This window comes from Arachis duranensis, chromosome 2 (assembly GCF_000817695.3).
Source record: "Arachis duranensis cultivar V14167 chromosome 2, aradu.V14167.gnm2.J7QH, whole genome shotgun sequence".
Classification (NCBI taxonomy): domain Eukaryota; kingdom Viridiplantae; phylum Streptophyta; class Magnoliopsida; order Fabales; family Fabaceae; genus Arachis; species Arachis duranensis.
This window is the reverse complement of record NC_029773.3, coordinates 54,061,052-54,076,009: the sequence shown is the minus strand read 5'-3', so window position 1 is coordinate 54,076,009 and position 14,958 is coordinate 54,061,052. Positions and strand designations below refer to the sequence as shown.

The window sequence follows — 14,958 nt, the reverse complement described above, 5'->3', positions numbered from 1 at the left end:
TGCATCAACACAGGGCGAAGGAGGACAAGTCTAGAGGGGCATAGCATCCACTGTCCCATCCTCCCGATTCAAAATTTGACAAACAGGTTCTGACTCAATTCCGGCTGAAGGAGCTAAAGAAGTCGACACGATAGAAGCTTTGGCGGCAAGCGCAGGAGGAAGCTCAACATCATCATCATCAGGGTCGTCAGGGACAATCTTACCGTCCCGCACAACATTGTCAAGACTAAAGAGAGTAAGGTCGAGCTCAGGTACGAGAACCCGAACCTGCTCCTTTAAGTTATCATAAGCAGCAGTCATGCTGCCCACAAGGTGACCCTGGAGCTCGGTATAATCATCCCAGGCAGTCTCTAAATCACCCCTGAGATGCACCACTTCTCTGTAGGCTGAAACATAGCTCTCCTTGTGCTTCAACGCTGTGTCTTCAGCCAACTTCACAGAAGCCGCCAAGGCCACAAAGCTCACCTTTTCACCCTCTAATTCTTTCTCCACCTTCGCCAACTTTACCTCCAGCTCCTTCTTCAAACCTTTTATCCTATCAAAGTCCGACTTAGCCTCCTCCATGAAAGATTTTGTAGCATGAACCAGGATACCCTGAGCAATTCGAAAAAGAGCCGCACCCATATGAGTCATCTTCACACTACTTCTAGTTATGAACTCTAGATGGTGAAGAATGGACACATCATCCATTGAAAGACCACTATAGGGGGCAATGTGCTGGTCAACAAACTCAACGGCATCAAAATCATGGGCATCAAGGTTAAAGGGCTCAGATGTTTTTTGCTTTTTCGAAGGAGGAGCGCCAGAAGCAGCAGCTGAAGTTTGTGGGGAAGGGTCAGCCAGATGAACTCGGGGAGTAGGGATCACCCTCCTCGGGCCAGGTAAACTCGGCACGGGTGGCTTCACCTGAACCTGAGAAGACCCCTCTCCTGCCACCTTGGCTGATATGTTTTGAGCAGCGGCAGCCTTCCTTGCCTTTTTGAAGGCCGTCATGGAGTCATTATTTTTAGACATCTCTGAAAAACAGAATCAACCACAGTAATGGGTTACAAATGCAAAATAATAGGAAGCAAAGCTAAAAACAAGGGTAAAAATAAGTCAGACAGTACCCAATGCAGTTCAGACCAGGGATGGGTCTCCCAAAAACCTTTTGGTATCAAGGTGGGGAGGTTCCCCCCCATATATCCTCTAGAACAACTACAAAAGCCCGCTCAACCTCGTCAAGCATCTCCCATGTATAATAAGACACTGTCACATTCTTTTGCCATTCCAGAGGAAAAACAGGCTCATCATTCTCGTTAAGAAAAAAGGGGCGGGCCCCCTCAACAGCTCGAATTTTAAAGAAATAGTTCTTAAAGTCCTTAAAGGACTCATCATACATGGCAAAAACTTTATGTCCCTGGGCAGATCTAAAAGAAACCCAAGAAGCTTTCTTTTTGGAAGTAGCCCCGGGCTTGGCCGAAACAAAAAGATAGAGGAAAAGAGTCTGAGAAGGTTTGACGCCTAACTCTTGACAAAGTAGCTGAAAAATCTTAACAAAACCCCAGGAATTCAGATGGAGCTAGGATGGGGCAACGTTACACGACCACAATAAGTCGGTCTCAAAAGCAGTAAAGGGAAAAGTAATATTCAACTGGCTAAAGAAATATTCATAGGTGTAGAAGAAAGGACGCTCTCCCTCGACCGAGGTTGGAAAACAAACCCTCTCGTCAGAGTCAGGTGCTACAAGCTCATAATCCCTCTCCTGGGCACCGCTACCACAAACCCTATGATGTTTTCTCAACTCTACACAAAACTCAGCATCCACAACGGAAACACACATTAAGACAAGATAGTCCAGCCAATCGGACATCCCCTCAGGAACTTTAGAAGACATCTCTACAATATTTGTACGAGAAGACATGGCCAACTAGTCCTACAAATCAAAGAAAAGATGGATTACTAAAACTACTTGAGGTACTAATCAAACACCTTGGGTAAGTCAACGAGAGCAGCTCGGGCACAAATAGATACAACTCAGATTAAAAGCATGCAAACGAGAAGAAGTCAGGTATAGCAAACAAAAGGAAATCCTAGAACTTATGCCAAAAGATCCAGGGGCATCCTTTGGAGGCAGCAAAGGAATAAGGACTCAGGAAAATTTTCAAGTCTACATCTTGGCATCTCTCAAACGGAAAAAACCCTCCTTTAAACAACAACACTTCGAAAAAATAAAGACAATCATAAAACATCATCAAAAAGATCATCATACAACAGTCTATCAGCAAGTGGAAATATCAACATCAAGCATGCCACATGGAAAATGATAAAAAAATGCAATCTTTTCTCAGAGTCAAGCAAGTTCATTTCAAACCAGAGGGCACAATCAGAAGCAGTAACAACATTCAAAGCCCTAAGAGCATCAACTATCAAGAAAAGTAAAAAGTTCATACAAATTGAAGAAGCCCTAAAATGGCACACGTTGCAGAAATGATCAGCCACAAGCAACAAAGAAAGATTTAAACTTTCTAACTTTTTTCAAGAAAAGATCGAAACTTTCTCAAAATCGAAACGTTTACCAAAAAATAAAAACAAATAAAAAGAAGAACCAACCTGAACAGAGAAGAAAACTTCGAAGAAATTGAAGATGGAGAGACCGAATCACCTTTTTGAGCAACGAACGACACCAAAGGACATCACAGAAAGGAACACGAAAATGCAAGCCCCAGGCAAAAGCTAAAAGTGAGAAAAAGGGAGGAAGTTACAGCAAAGAAACAGGGAAGAGAAACCGTTTTTTTTAGAAGTTCAAAATGAAACAAAGAAATGGAGCATTAAAAGCATTAATGAGGTTATTAAACCCTCGCGCATTCCCAAAGCAGGGAGACGCGCGTTTTCGAAAGAATGAAAATTCAAAAGAAAACGTTCCACATTCAAAGGAGAACCCTACAAAGAAGACGTCGACAAAATGCTCGAGTTTGGCTTCACCATAAAAGGATCGAAAGACCTAAAATTGAAAACTCGACCTCAAAATAGAAGACCGAGCTCGAGCAGGGGCACTGTTCATACCCTGGGTTGAGCTGTCCAACCCGGGATGTTCTACTGACAAGACAACCGACCTCTTCAGGTCAGGACAATCTGACCTCTTCTCAAAGAGCTCGGTCAAATCACTAGGAAAGCCCAAAAAGGGCCCAAACGGAGGACCACGCCCCAAAACCTAAGGCAGCCCAAGCCTATAGAGAGAAGGGCGGTTCCCTTGAAGATAAGATGACCTCACTCAAAAGATAAAGATAAGATAAGATAACTAACTTATCTTATCTAAGAAGGTCACTCTACGCTATTATAAATACGCTAGAGCACCCAAGTATAACTCATACTTTGATTCTACATAAAACCTGTTTAATACCCTTGCTAACTTAAGCATCAGAGTCCCTTGCAGGTACCACCACCCTCCGGTGACGAAGGATCAGCACCATCACCAAGTCCAACAAGTCGAACACAACTGCTCCGACCAGTACAGAAGATCTCGTCCGAGATCGACCTACAGTATCAGGTAACCCTCGGAACAGTTACCATACTGAGAACCTTTGGTTCTCATACCATATTTCTGTTGTATTTTTCAGATGCAGGTCGCAACCCACCTCAGTGAGTTGTTTGGGTGGTGACAGAAGCGGAGGATCCAGATACTTCCTTTTGAGTCTCCTTTGTTTATTTGTATATATCTCTCACTTTTGCATTTTTATTTTGGCCTAGAGGCTTGTATTTGAGAGAGAACAAAACTTGTATAAGCCATTTCAAACTTCAGTTTCTTTTTGTTGGTATATTTGGCTAGCCGCCTTAAACTCCGTGAGTCATGGCTAGTTTCTTATAATATTACACTATTATACTATTATCCTTGCTTATATCACTTTTATTCTTGTGTGTTAAGTTAGACGCTTCTTTAGTTTGTTTTGCACTTTTAAATCCTGATTTGAAACTATATCCTTCATCAGGCTTCTAGATAATATTATTCCTCCTATATGTCATATGTATGAGCTTAGAATTGTCGTAGGTTCGTCCTCATGAGCCTGAGGGATGGGCCGATTGTGCTTCATTGCATACTCTGTGTGTCTTTCCTTTGATGCTATTAGGTTATCGGTTTTATATATGCATAGCATGCTTGTTTGTGAGTGCTTGTTTGGGATAATTGAAGCACTAGAATTTTGATATTGAGACTGATCACCTTGATATCAATTGTTTGGTATAGACAAGAAACCCAATGGCCACTCACAGACGAGGTTGACCACGTTCACGAGAGAGTATGAATGAGAAACTGGCTGATAACCATGCCGAGTTCATGGCGGTTATGGCAAAACTGGCGAACACCATGGAAGCGAATGCTGCTGCAACTGTGGAAGTTGTGCAAAGGTTAACCCAACCGGCCAGAAGCAGAAACGACAATGGAGAAGGTGCTGAGGACAGCTTGAGAGGTGTTCTGAGGACTCTAGCTGCTTTTCGGAGAGCTGACCCGTCGGTTTTCAATGGTTCAACAAACCATATTGAAGCAGACAACTGGTTCCGAGCTATGGAGCGTACATTGCTAACTCAACATGTACTATATAACAAGTTCGTGGAATATGCGATTTATTAACTAGTGGGAGAAGCTCAGCAATGGTGGCAAGGAGAGTGCGGACTGCTATACCAACATAACGTGAACACTACCTGGGCGTTATTCAAGGAAGCTTTCTACAGGAAGTACTTTCATGGGTCATTAAGGGAGGCCAGAGAATTGGAGCTTTTACAACTGAAGCAAGGGTCCACGACTATAGTGGAATACATCAGCAAGTTCAAGGAACTCTATAGGTTCTCGAGGATAAGTCAGGGTACTTCTGGGTCTTGTGAGGGATGGAAATGCATCAAATACAAAGTGGGGTTGAGAGAGGATATCAGGCGTACTGTGGCTCCACTAGAGATGAGGATATTTTCTGAATTGGTGGACACGACAAGGGTTGTTGAAGAATATGCAAGGACGGTAGCCTCGTTAAGGAACACTCATGGAGGGAATACTAGTAGGGAACTCGATGATCACCTCGGACCGAGGGGACAAAACTTCTAGAAATGTGGTGGAGGGAAGCGGTCAAGAGTTTACTCCTCTGATATAAAATGTCAAGAGTGTGGGAACTACCATCCAGATAGGCCTTGCCAGTTGGGTAAGAAGCTATGTTACAAGTGTGGCGCACCAGGACATTTGGTTAGAGATTATCGTCGCGAGAGGAACCGAGATGAGGCTCAGAATCAACAGTCAGGCCTTTTGTTCACTTTGGATGCACGTGATGTGATGGGGTTGGATCCTCCGATGAGAGGTAAGTGTATGCTTTGAGTCTTATATTGCCTGGACCTGAGGTTAGTTTGGTTCTATCTTTCTACAAAGTCGTCGAGGGCTTAGAGGTGTGTTGGGAATAAAACCATGGGCAAAGAAGGTTCTAATGGCGGTAGCCGAGGATGTCGGGCCAGTGATGACAAACGATCAGAGTGGACGTGCCTAATGACAAGTCATCTTATGCTAGCTTTTCAAGCAATTCTCACTTGTTTCATTAGGTTTTATGCACCTTCTTGCATTATAAGTAAGTGATTTGGAGTGAATGTGTATGGTTATGTTAAATCAATCAACCATCAATTAATTGACACAAAATCATAGGGTTTAAGCTAGAATTAGTTGATTTTATGAATGATTTAGAAACCTTGTGAATTTAGTGATACTTTGATATGTTTTTTTGGTTGCTTGAAGGTGAAGAAATGGTGAAGAAAAGAAGGAACCATGAAAGTGTGCCCAACCAAAAGCGTGGCCATGATATAAAAGTGTGGTCATGATATAAAAGGGTGGCACTTAACCACGGCCAAGCATAGCGCTCACTAATTGAGCGGAGTGTTCACAAATTGAACGCTAGTTGGGAGCACCAAGACACAAGGCCAAGGGCGCTACGTTGTGTGTTCAAACTGAGCGCTCAACTACAAGGCACCAGTGCCCAAAACCAAGAGCGCTACGTTAACTCTTTTAACTTTTTCGGGCCTCCCTGTGAAGAAAAGTGAAGTGCGACATTCACAACTGAAGCCAGTAAGGTTTGAAATGGGAACCAGGCACATAAAGGAGTGCTACGCGCTACATTACAAGGAAGCTCCCAAAATGAAACAAGTAAGGTTCGAAGAGGGGCACACACGCATAGAAAGGGCGCTACGTTGGTTCACCTCACTAAGCGCTATTGGCATAAGGAAATTGCTACCAAAATGGGACGGCCATGGCTCGAAAAGGGAAACAAAAGCACTAAGTGTAGTGCTACATTAAAACTCTTCACCGAGCGCTACACTGGAAGGCTTGGCACAAGGAAAATAGAAGGCATAGTAGCGCTACGTTTCTTTACAAAACTGAGCACTCCACTGGAGGTGGCCCTTGGTCCATTTTCAATGAAAAGCCATCTTGGATCCACTTCTTCACCAACTTGAAAAGCCCACTCCAAATTCTGAAAACAAAAAATAGAAATTGTATAAATAAGAGTTTATTTGATTTGTAGAGGAGCTTTTTTGCTCACTTTTGACTTTTTACCTTTAGTTCATTTTTTAATTTTCACTTGGAATTTTCATTTTGTCTTTGAATTTGGAATTTTGGGAATTGGATCTAGCTTTCTGTTTTCATTTTCTTTTCTTCTGCAACTTCTGCTATCTGTTCTTGGAATTTGAATTGAGCTTGAAGAGCTTCATGGATTCTAAATATGAGAATCATCTTTCACCCTTCATCTCAATTGTTCTAAGGATTGGATCTAAGTTTCATTTGCTATTTTCTCTTTTGACTTCTTCTGCAATTATTTTCTGCTTGATCAAGAGAGCAATTGAGATCTAGATCTGCTTTCTAATCTCATTTCTCTTCTTCGATTTTCAGATTATCTTTAAGAATTTCATAATTGAATCAAGTCTTCTTGCTGTTTGTTTCTTCAAGAAATTTTCCTTTCTGTTTTGCTACTGAATTGAGTCCATTCATCTAATAGCTTTCTAATTTGCTTTAATTTCCATGTTCTTGTTGAATTCTAAATCCCAGCACCCAAATCCCTTGTACTCTTTAAGCAATTTATATTTTTTAGCAATTTAGCTTTAGTGATTTAGATTTCTTGCACTTTAAGCTTCATCTATTTACATTTCTTACAATCTAAGTTTCAGTCATTTACCTTACTTTCACTTTAAGTTTCAGCTCAATTTATATTTTCTGCACTTTAGATTCTGTTAATTTCCCCTCTCCCTTTTATTTTCATGCAATTTAGCTTCTGTTGATCACAATTCACTCAAATCATCAACTTTCTGCTTAACTAAATTCATCACCTAACTAAAATATCTCAATCCATCAATCCCTAGGGGATCGATCTTACTCTTGTGAGTAATTACTACTTGATGCGACCCGGTACCCTTGCCGGCGAGTTTGTGTGGAATCGTTTTTTCCTCATCAGTGCCGGAATGATTTACAGGTATGACTAGAAGTCTTGGCGACTCCCTGCATGGGTGATGGGGGCGGTTCATCACTAGTAGTAATGGAAGTACCAACTGACGTCTTTGCGGTTTCTAACTATGATTTCTGCGGTTTTAAGGTTTAGAATGATTTCTAATCTGGTTTGGGACTTTGGCTTAAATGATTCGATTTTGAAAGTTAGTCGGAATTCTTGATTTAAGAGATATGGTTTAAACAAACGGTGAGTCCTCTGATTTTGTTCAATTGTGAAAATGGTTTCCAAATTTCTCATGTCGAAATGGATTTAGTTTGGAAAGTTTTAATTTAAGAAAATCATGATTTAAAGTAGGCAACTTCCGAGTAAACTATTTTGACTCCTATCAGAAAACTCAACAGTGATCTTGTCTAGAATGAACTGTTTTGAATGATTTGGTTTTGAAACTAAGATTGGAACTTTGGTCAAATGATACGATTTAAAAAAAAAAGTGAGTCCTAAGATTTTGCTCACTTGTGATTTTGGTTTTTGTAAATTTTAATTTAACAAAAAGGATTCAAATGGAAAGGTTTTGATTTAAAGGTTTCGATGAATTTAGGCAAATCATGCTTTAAAATGTTTGATTTACAAATAAAAAGTTTTTGGCTATTTTGATAAGGTTTTAACAATGGACTTATTTAGATTAAAGTTGTTTTAAAGATTCTGAAAAATATTACAAAATCGGTATTTGGTTTAAGGAAAACTTTCGGTTTCTTAATGATGAAAATCAGAGTGACGCAGCGGAAGTTGTACACTAAGTTATCGACGTGTGAGTTCAGGAAGGGGGAAGTGAAGTTCTTAGGTCACGTGGTGAGCAAAGGAGGAATAACCGTGGATCCTTCTAAGGTAGAAGCGGTGATGGAATGGGAAAGACCGACGACTGTGACGGAAGTCAGAAGCTTTTTGGGCTTAGCCGAATATTACCAGAGATTTATTGAAGGCTTTTCCCGGATTGCACTACCTATGACGAAGTTGACAAGGAAGGAAGTGCCTTTGTTTGGACGTCGGAGTGTGAAAAGAGTTTTTAGACTTTGAAGCAAAAGTTAACTTCAGTACCTGTTTTGATCTTGCCGGAATTGCATAAACCGTTCGAGGTATACTGTGATGCTTCTCTGAAGGGTTTAGGTTGCGTGTTGATGCAACACCAGAATGTGGTGGCTTACATATCGCGTCAACTGAGGCCGCATGAGATAAACTACCCAAATCATGACTTGGAATTAGCGGCATTTGTGTTTACACTAAAGATTTGGAAGCACCACTTGTATGGAGTGAGGTTTAGCATCTTTTTTTATCAGAAAGAGCTTAATATACGTTAGATAATATGGATGGAGTTGCTTAAGGCCTACGATTTTGAACTAAGTTATCATCCTGGAAGGGCGAATATGGTAGCAGACGCATTGAGTCGGAGATCTTTAACAATTTCTTGGATAAAAATCAAGGAAGAGGAGCTAGTGGATAAGTTGTGGATCTTAAGCTGGACATTGGTGAGGTTGCCAGAAGAACTTGTTTGGACCAGTTGCAGATTTCAAGCACGTTTAAGACGAAGATTCAGAGGGCTCAGTAAGATAAGTGGAAGCTTCATAAATTTTCTCAACCAGTTGGTGATAAAAAGTGTGAGGATTTCACTAAGGATGGTGAAGGATTGTGGAGATATAAGGGAAGAATTTGCATACCGGATGTCGGGAGGTTGAGGCAAGACTTGTTGTCGGCAACTCACTACAGTAGATTTCCTATTCATCCCGGAAGGGAGAAGATGTAGTAAGACTTAAAGAACATGTTCTGGTGGCCTGAGATGAAAGGTGATGTAGCTACAGCGGTATCCAAGTGTTTGACGTGTCAGAAGGCGAAGATAGAGCATCAGAAGCCGTCAGGAATGATACAGCCTCTTGAGATTCCTCAGTGGAAGTAGGAAGGAATTGCGATGGATCTTGTGACCGATTTGCCGAGGACTAGGCTAGGATTTGATGCGGTTTGGGTTATAGGTGTTCACTTAACCAAGTCCGCTCATTTTTTGCCTATCCGAGTGAACTGTTTTATGGAGGAGTTGGCGAGAGAGAACATCAATACGATAGGACGATGGTGAATGAGATGCCTTGGCAACTTGTTTGATTAGCAACGTTGAGAGTAGGATGCTTCATGGAGAATATATATATATGTGTGTGTGTGTGTGTGTGTATCCCATCGCGTGATTCAGATTTTTGAAGGCAAAAATCTTTTTAAAGAAGGAGGATGTAAGAACCCGATTTTTCACGCATAAAATCTTTTAAATGCCCAAATTAAATTCTGGAAAGTTAGGATGAGAATTTGGAGATTTAAATATGATTTTTGGACTCAGTGGGTCTTTCTGAGTCAGAAAATGTGTTTTCTGCGAAAAACCGTAGAAGACCGCGAACCAGCAGTCGAACTGGTTGAACCGGTCCAAGTCTGCTCGGTGTTGTGCGAGAAGCAATGAAAACAGCCGAAAACCTTAGAAAAATATTAGAGATGGAAAACCGGGTGTTAGTGTTAAAGGTTTTGCCCAAAGTTGGGCCGAACGGGCTAAAAATGCTAACGGGTTGGACTGGGCTCAAGTTGGGCCCAAGCCCAACATATATAATGGGTTCATTAATGAAGCCAAACACTCATAACAAACTCAAACATACACACACCCAGCTGAGAAAGAAATGGAGAACAAACCCCCATGGTTACTATTCATCATCTTCTTCCTAAGCTCATATGTTGAGCTACAGAGCTCCGATTACCGCACCGTTTGCGGCTATGCGTTCCTTGTGAAGAGTTCTAGAAAATCCATCCAAGAAACTTTTGAAGTAATCACTAAATCTTCCCAGTTCCCCTCTTCAAAATTTTGGGTATTTAGGGTTTTTGAGTAAGTGAGTTTTTGTGATTTTGGATATTTAGGTTCACCCTAATCCTTGCCTAGCATTGGGTTTTAGCTTCCAAAGCTATTGGAAAAGGTAAGAAGCTTTGAACTCTTGTAAAATTTTGATTTACGTTGAGCCCTAGGTTGATTTATGATGGTTTGTGCATATATAGTTTGATTATTGTAAGTTTGGAGCTTGTTGGTGCTTGTTGGAGTTGCATTGGTGGTTAGATTTTGGTTGAAAACTCATTTGGTTCATAAAGGGAATTGGCCAAGGTATGGTTTTGATTTTCTCTATGTTGTATATAATATTCATGGACACTTAGGCTAGTGACCCATAGCATAGGTTTGGATTTGAATGGTTGTTAAGTTGTTGAATGATGGTATATGATGATTTGATGAATGTTGAGTTTAATTGTAATGCTTGATGTGGATATGATGAGTATGAAGGATTGTGAATTTGAGGAGTGAATTGTGTTGATAAATGTGATATTAATGTTGATTGATTTGTAATGTAGTTGGAAATTGTTAACATGGTTGGATATATGTAATATTTTGATGTGATGTTGTAAATGAGGAAAGATGAAGTAAAAATGTGGTATGTTTGGTGTAATATAATATACAGGGTTGATTTTGACGGAAAGTCGAGTTTAGAGTTTGGGTAAAAGTTGATTTTGGTTCACTTTGTCTGATCATAAGTGTTGTCTCGGTTTTCAAAATTTGATGAAACTTATCTAGAACTTAAGATCTTTGAAAACCCTTTAAATCGATATAAAGTTTGTGAAAATTGGGATTTTGTAGAGGAAGTTATGTTCATTCAAAGTTGGTTTTGAAAATCTGAAATTCTGCAAAGTTACAGAATTCTGTGTTTTCTGGTATGTGCGTACGCACATCCTTGTGCGCACGCACACTTAGTGAAAATTGTGACCGGTGCGCACGCACAGACCTGTGCGTTCATACACGCAGAGGCAGGCAATATTCTTGCAGTGCTGGCACAGCTTGTGCACGCACACACCAATGTGAAATTGCAACCTGTGCATACGCACAGACCTGTGTGCACGCACACGTTGGGGAAGCCAGTCTGTTGGGGGCACTGGCACAGGTTGTGCGAGTGAACATATTTTGAAAGTTTTGATACCTGTGCGTACGCACACTTTTAAAAATTTTCCTGGGCATGCGCACACACACGCCCTGTTTCTCAAATTTTGCTTTGTTTTCAACTATTCTACCTCCCCAACAAGGTTATAAGCTTCTATAACACCTTTTTTAAGACTTTTGGACATATTTTTGGATACTCAAACATGGGAAAAGATTTACGGGTTTTAGACGCTATTATTTGGAAATTTAGAAACGGAGGACTAGGCTTTTGGTGTACTTAAGGTGGCTCAATATTATGTGATGAATGGTTGATGAATGAGGTGAGGATTAAGGAACTGTTGAGTTCAAAACTGTAATGTGAATGAACAATGGTTGAAAAGAGTCGGGGACTCTGAGTGAAGTGATGGATCCATCTTGTACTAAAAATGTTTTTTAAAAACAACTACACTACTTTTTCATTAAGATTATGAAACGCTTTGCGCTCGGTAGGGGCCGAGGTTGGATCTCACCTGTCGAGGTAGCTGCGGCGGCATAAGGGCGGTGGTTTGTCCCGCTTGCGCTTAGATGTGATGTCGGTGGCAATAGATCCCGCTCGCATCCCTTCGGATCATCAGAGCGTACTGGCGCAAAACCTTGGATAGTGATCCGAGCACTATATCTCGGAGGTTCCCACACCATGAATCCGAAGGGCAACATCTCCATTGAGATGTGTTGGGTTGGCAGTTGAACCGATAATGTGATATCACAGCTAGTAGGGCAGGCATTCATCATATGCATTTTCTACCTGTTTGTATGCTTTGCCGACTTGATATTGTTTTCCCTATCTATATAACATGTCTAATTGCTATTTGTATTAATTGCTATATATGTTTCTACTTATGTTTTACTTGTATTGTATATACTTGTGTTTTTACTGGGATTGAGGAGGTTTGTAAGGCGGTGGCGATGGAATCGCATGGCGGATCGGATGGTGAAGGCTGTGGGACAGCGGTGTTTGATTAGAGTATAAATTCTCTATGATATATTACCTTTTTATGGTGCTATGGATTAAGTTTCATTAAGGTTTTATATAATTATGCTTATTTGGTTTAGAATGCTTTAAACTTGAATTCTTGTTAGGGATATGGAGTCTAGAATTGCCTTTGGTGTCTTGGGGTCTTATATCCTACATCATTGGGCATTGTTACCATACTAAGAACCTCCGGTTCTCATACCATATTTCTGTTGTTTTTTTCAGATGCAGCTCGCAACCCACCTCGGTGAGTTGTTTGGGTGGTGACAGAAGTGGAGGATCTGGATTCTTTCTTTTGAGTCTCCTTTGTTTATTTGTATATATCTCTCACTTTTGCATTTTTATTTTGGCCTAGAGACTTGTATTTGAGAGAAAACAAAACTTGTATAAGCCATTTTAAACTTCAATTTCCTTTTGTCGATATATTTGGCAAGACACCTTAAACTCCGCGAGCCGTGGCTAGTTTCTTATAATATTACACTATTATACTATTATCCTTGCTTATATCACATCTGTTTCTTGTGTGTTAATTTAGAGGCTTCTTTAGTTCGTTTTGCGCTTATAAATCCTGATTTGAAACTATATCCTTCATCAGACTTCTAGATAATATTGTTCCTCCTATATATCATATGTATAAGCTTAGAACTGTTGTAATCCTTGATTAATCTTTGCTTTATGATGCGAGGTAAAGCTTAGGCTAATTGGGGTGTTACATTAGTGGTATCAGAGCAGTTCTTCCTCGTGAGCCTGAGGAATGGACCGATTGTGCTTCATTGCATATTCTATGTGTCTTTTCTTTGATGCTATTAGGTTATTTGTTTGATATATGCATTGCATGCTTATTTGTGAGTGCCTGTTTGGGATAATTGAAGCACTAGACTTTTGATATTGAGACTGATCACCTTGATATCGATTGTTTGGTGTAGACAAGAAACCCAATGGCTACTCACGGATGAGGTCGAGCACGTTCATGAGAGAGTAGGAATGAGCAACTGGCTAATAACCATGCCGAGTTCATGGCGGCGATGGTGAACCTGGCAAACACCATGGAAGCAAATGCTGCTGTGACTCTGTAAGTTGTGCAGAGGTTAACCCAACTAGCCAGAAGCAAAAACGACAATGGAGAAGGTGCTGAGGACAGCTTGAGAGGTGTTCCGAGGACTCTAACTGCTCTTCGAAAAGCTAACCCGCCGGTTTTCAATGGTTCGACAAACCATACTGAAGCAGACAACTGGTTCTAAGTTGTGGAGCATGCGTTGCTAACTCAACATGTACCGTATGACAAGTTCGTGGAATATGCGACTTATCAACTAGTGGGAGATACTCAGCAATGGTGGCAAGGAGAGCGCCGATTGCTACACCAACATAACGTGAATACTACCTGGGCGTTATTCGAGGAAGCTTTCTATAGGAAGTACTTTCATGGGTCATTAAGGGAGGCCAGAGAATTGGAGCTTTTACAGCTGAAGCAAGGGCCCACGACTATAGCATAATACACCAGCAAGTTTGAGGAACTCTGTAGGTTCTTGAGGATAAGTCAGGGTACTTCTGGATCTTGTGAGGGATGAAAATGCATCAAATACGAAGTGGGGTTGAGAGAGGATATCAGGCGTACTGTGGCTCCACTGGAGATGAGGAGATTTTCTGAATTGGTGGACACGGCAAGGGTTGTTGAAGAATATGCAAGGACAGTAGCCTCGTCAAGGAACACTCATGGAGGGAATAATAGTAGGGAACTCGACGATCACCTTGGACCGAGGGGACAAAACTTCAAGAAATATGGTGGAGGGAAGCGGTCAAGAGCTTACTCCTCTGATATGAAATGTTAGGAGTGCGGGAACCACCATCCGGATAGGCCATGCCAGTTGGGTAAGAAGCTATGTTACAAGTGTGGCGCACCAGGACATTTGGTTAGAGATTGTCGCCGCGGGAGGAATCGAGATGAGGCTCAGAATCAACAGTTAGGCCGTGTGTTCACTTTAGATTCACGTGATGCGACGGGGTCGGATCCTTCGACGAGAGGTAAGCGTATGCTTTGAGTCTTATATTGCCTGGACCTGAGGTTAGTTGGTTCTATCTTTTTGCAAAGTCGTCGTTAGGATTACAAGGGCTTAGAGTTGTGTTGGGAGTAAAACCATGGGCGAGGAAGGTTCTAATGGCAGTAGCTGATGAGCGGATAATTTATACGCTTTTTGGCATTGTTTTTATATAGTTTTTAGTAAGTTTGAGCTACTTTTAGGGATGTTTTCATTAGTTTTTATGTTAAATTCACATTTCTGGACTTTACTATGAGTTTGTGTGTTTTTCTGTGATTTCAGGTAAATTCTGGCTGAAATTGAGGGACTTGAGCAAAACTCTGAAGAAGGCTGACAAAAGGACTGCTGATGCTGTTGTAATCTGACCTCCCTGCACTCGAAATGGATTTTCTGGAGCTACAGAACTCCAAATGGCGCGCTCTCAACGGCGTTGGAAAGTAGACATCCAGAGCTTTCCAGCAATATATAATA

The 14,958-nt window shown here is 41.1% G+C and overlaps 1 protein-coding gene across 1 annotated transcript in view; it reads left to right on the top strand.

The window, feature by feature from the left end:
- The first annotated feature begins 4,276 nt into the window (after window positions 1–4,276).
- LOC110278175 (uncharacterized) overlaps window positions 4,277–14,958 on the top strand; it is a 21,592-nt gene continuing 10,910 nt past the window's right edge. The window contains exons 1-3 of the mRNA XM_021136384.1: window positions 4,277–4,567; window positions 4,694–4,987; window positions 5,129–5,318. Of these exons, the coding sequence (XP_020992043.1) occupies window positions 4,277–4,567; window positions 4,694–4,987; window positions 5,129–5,318 (775 nt within the window). The remainder of the gene's footprint in view (window positions 4,568–4,693; window positions 4,988–5,128; window positions 5,319–14,958) is intronic.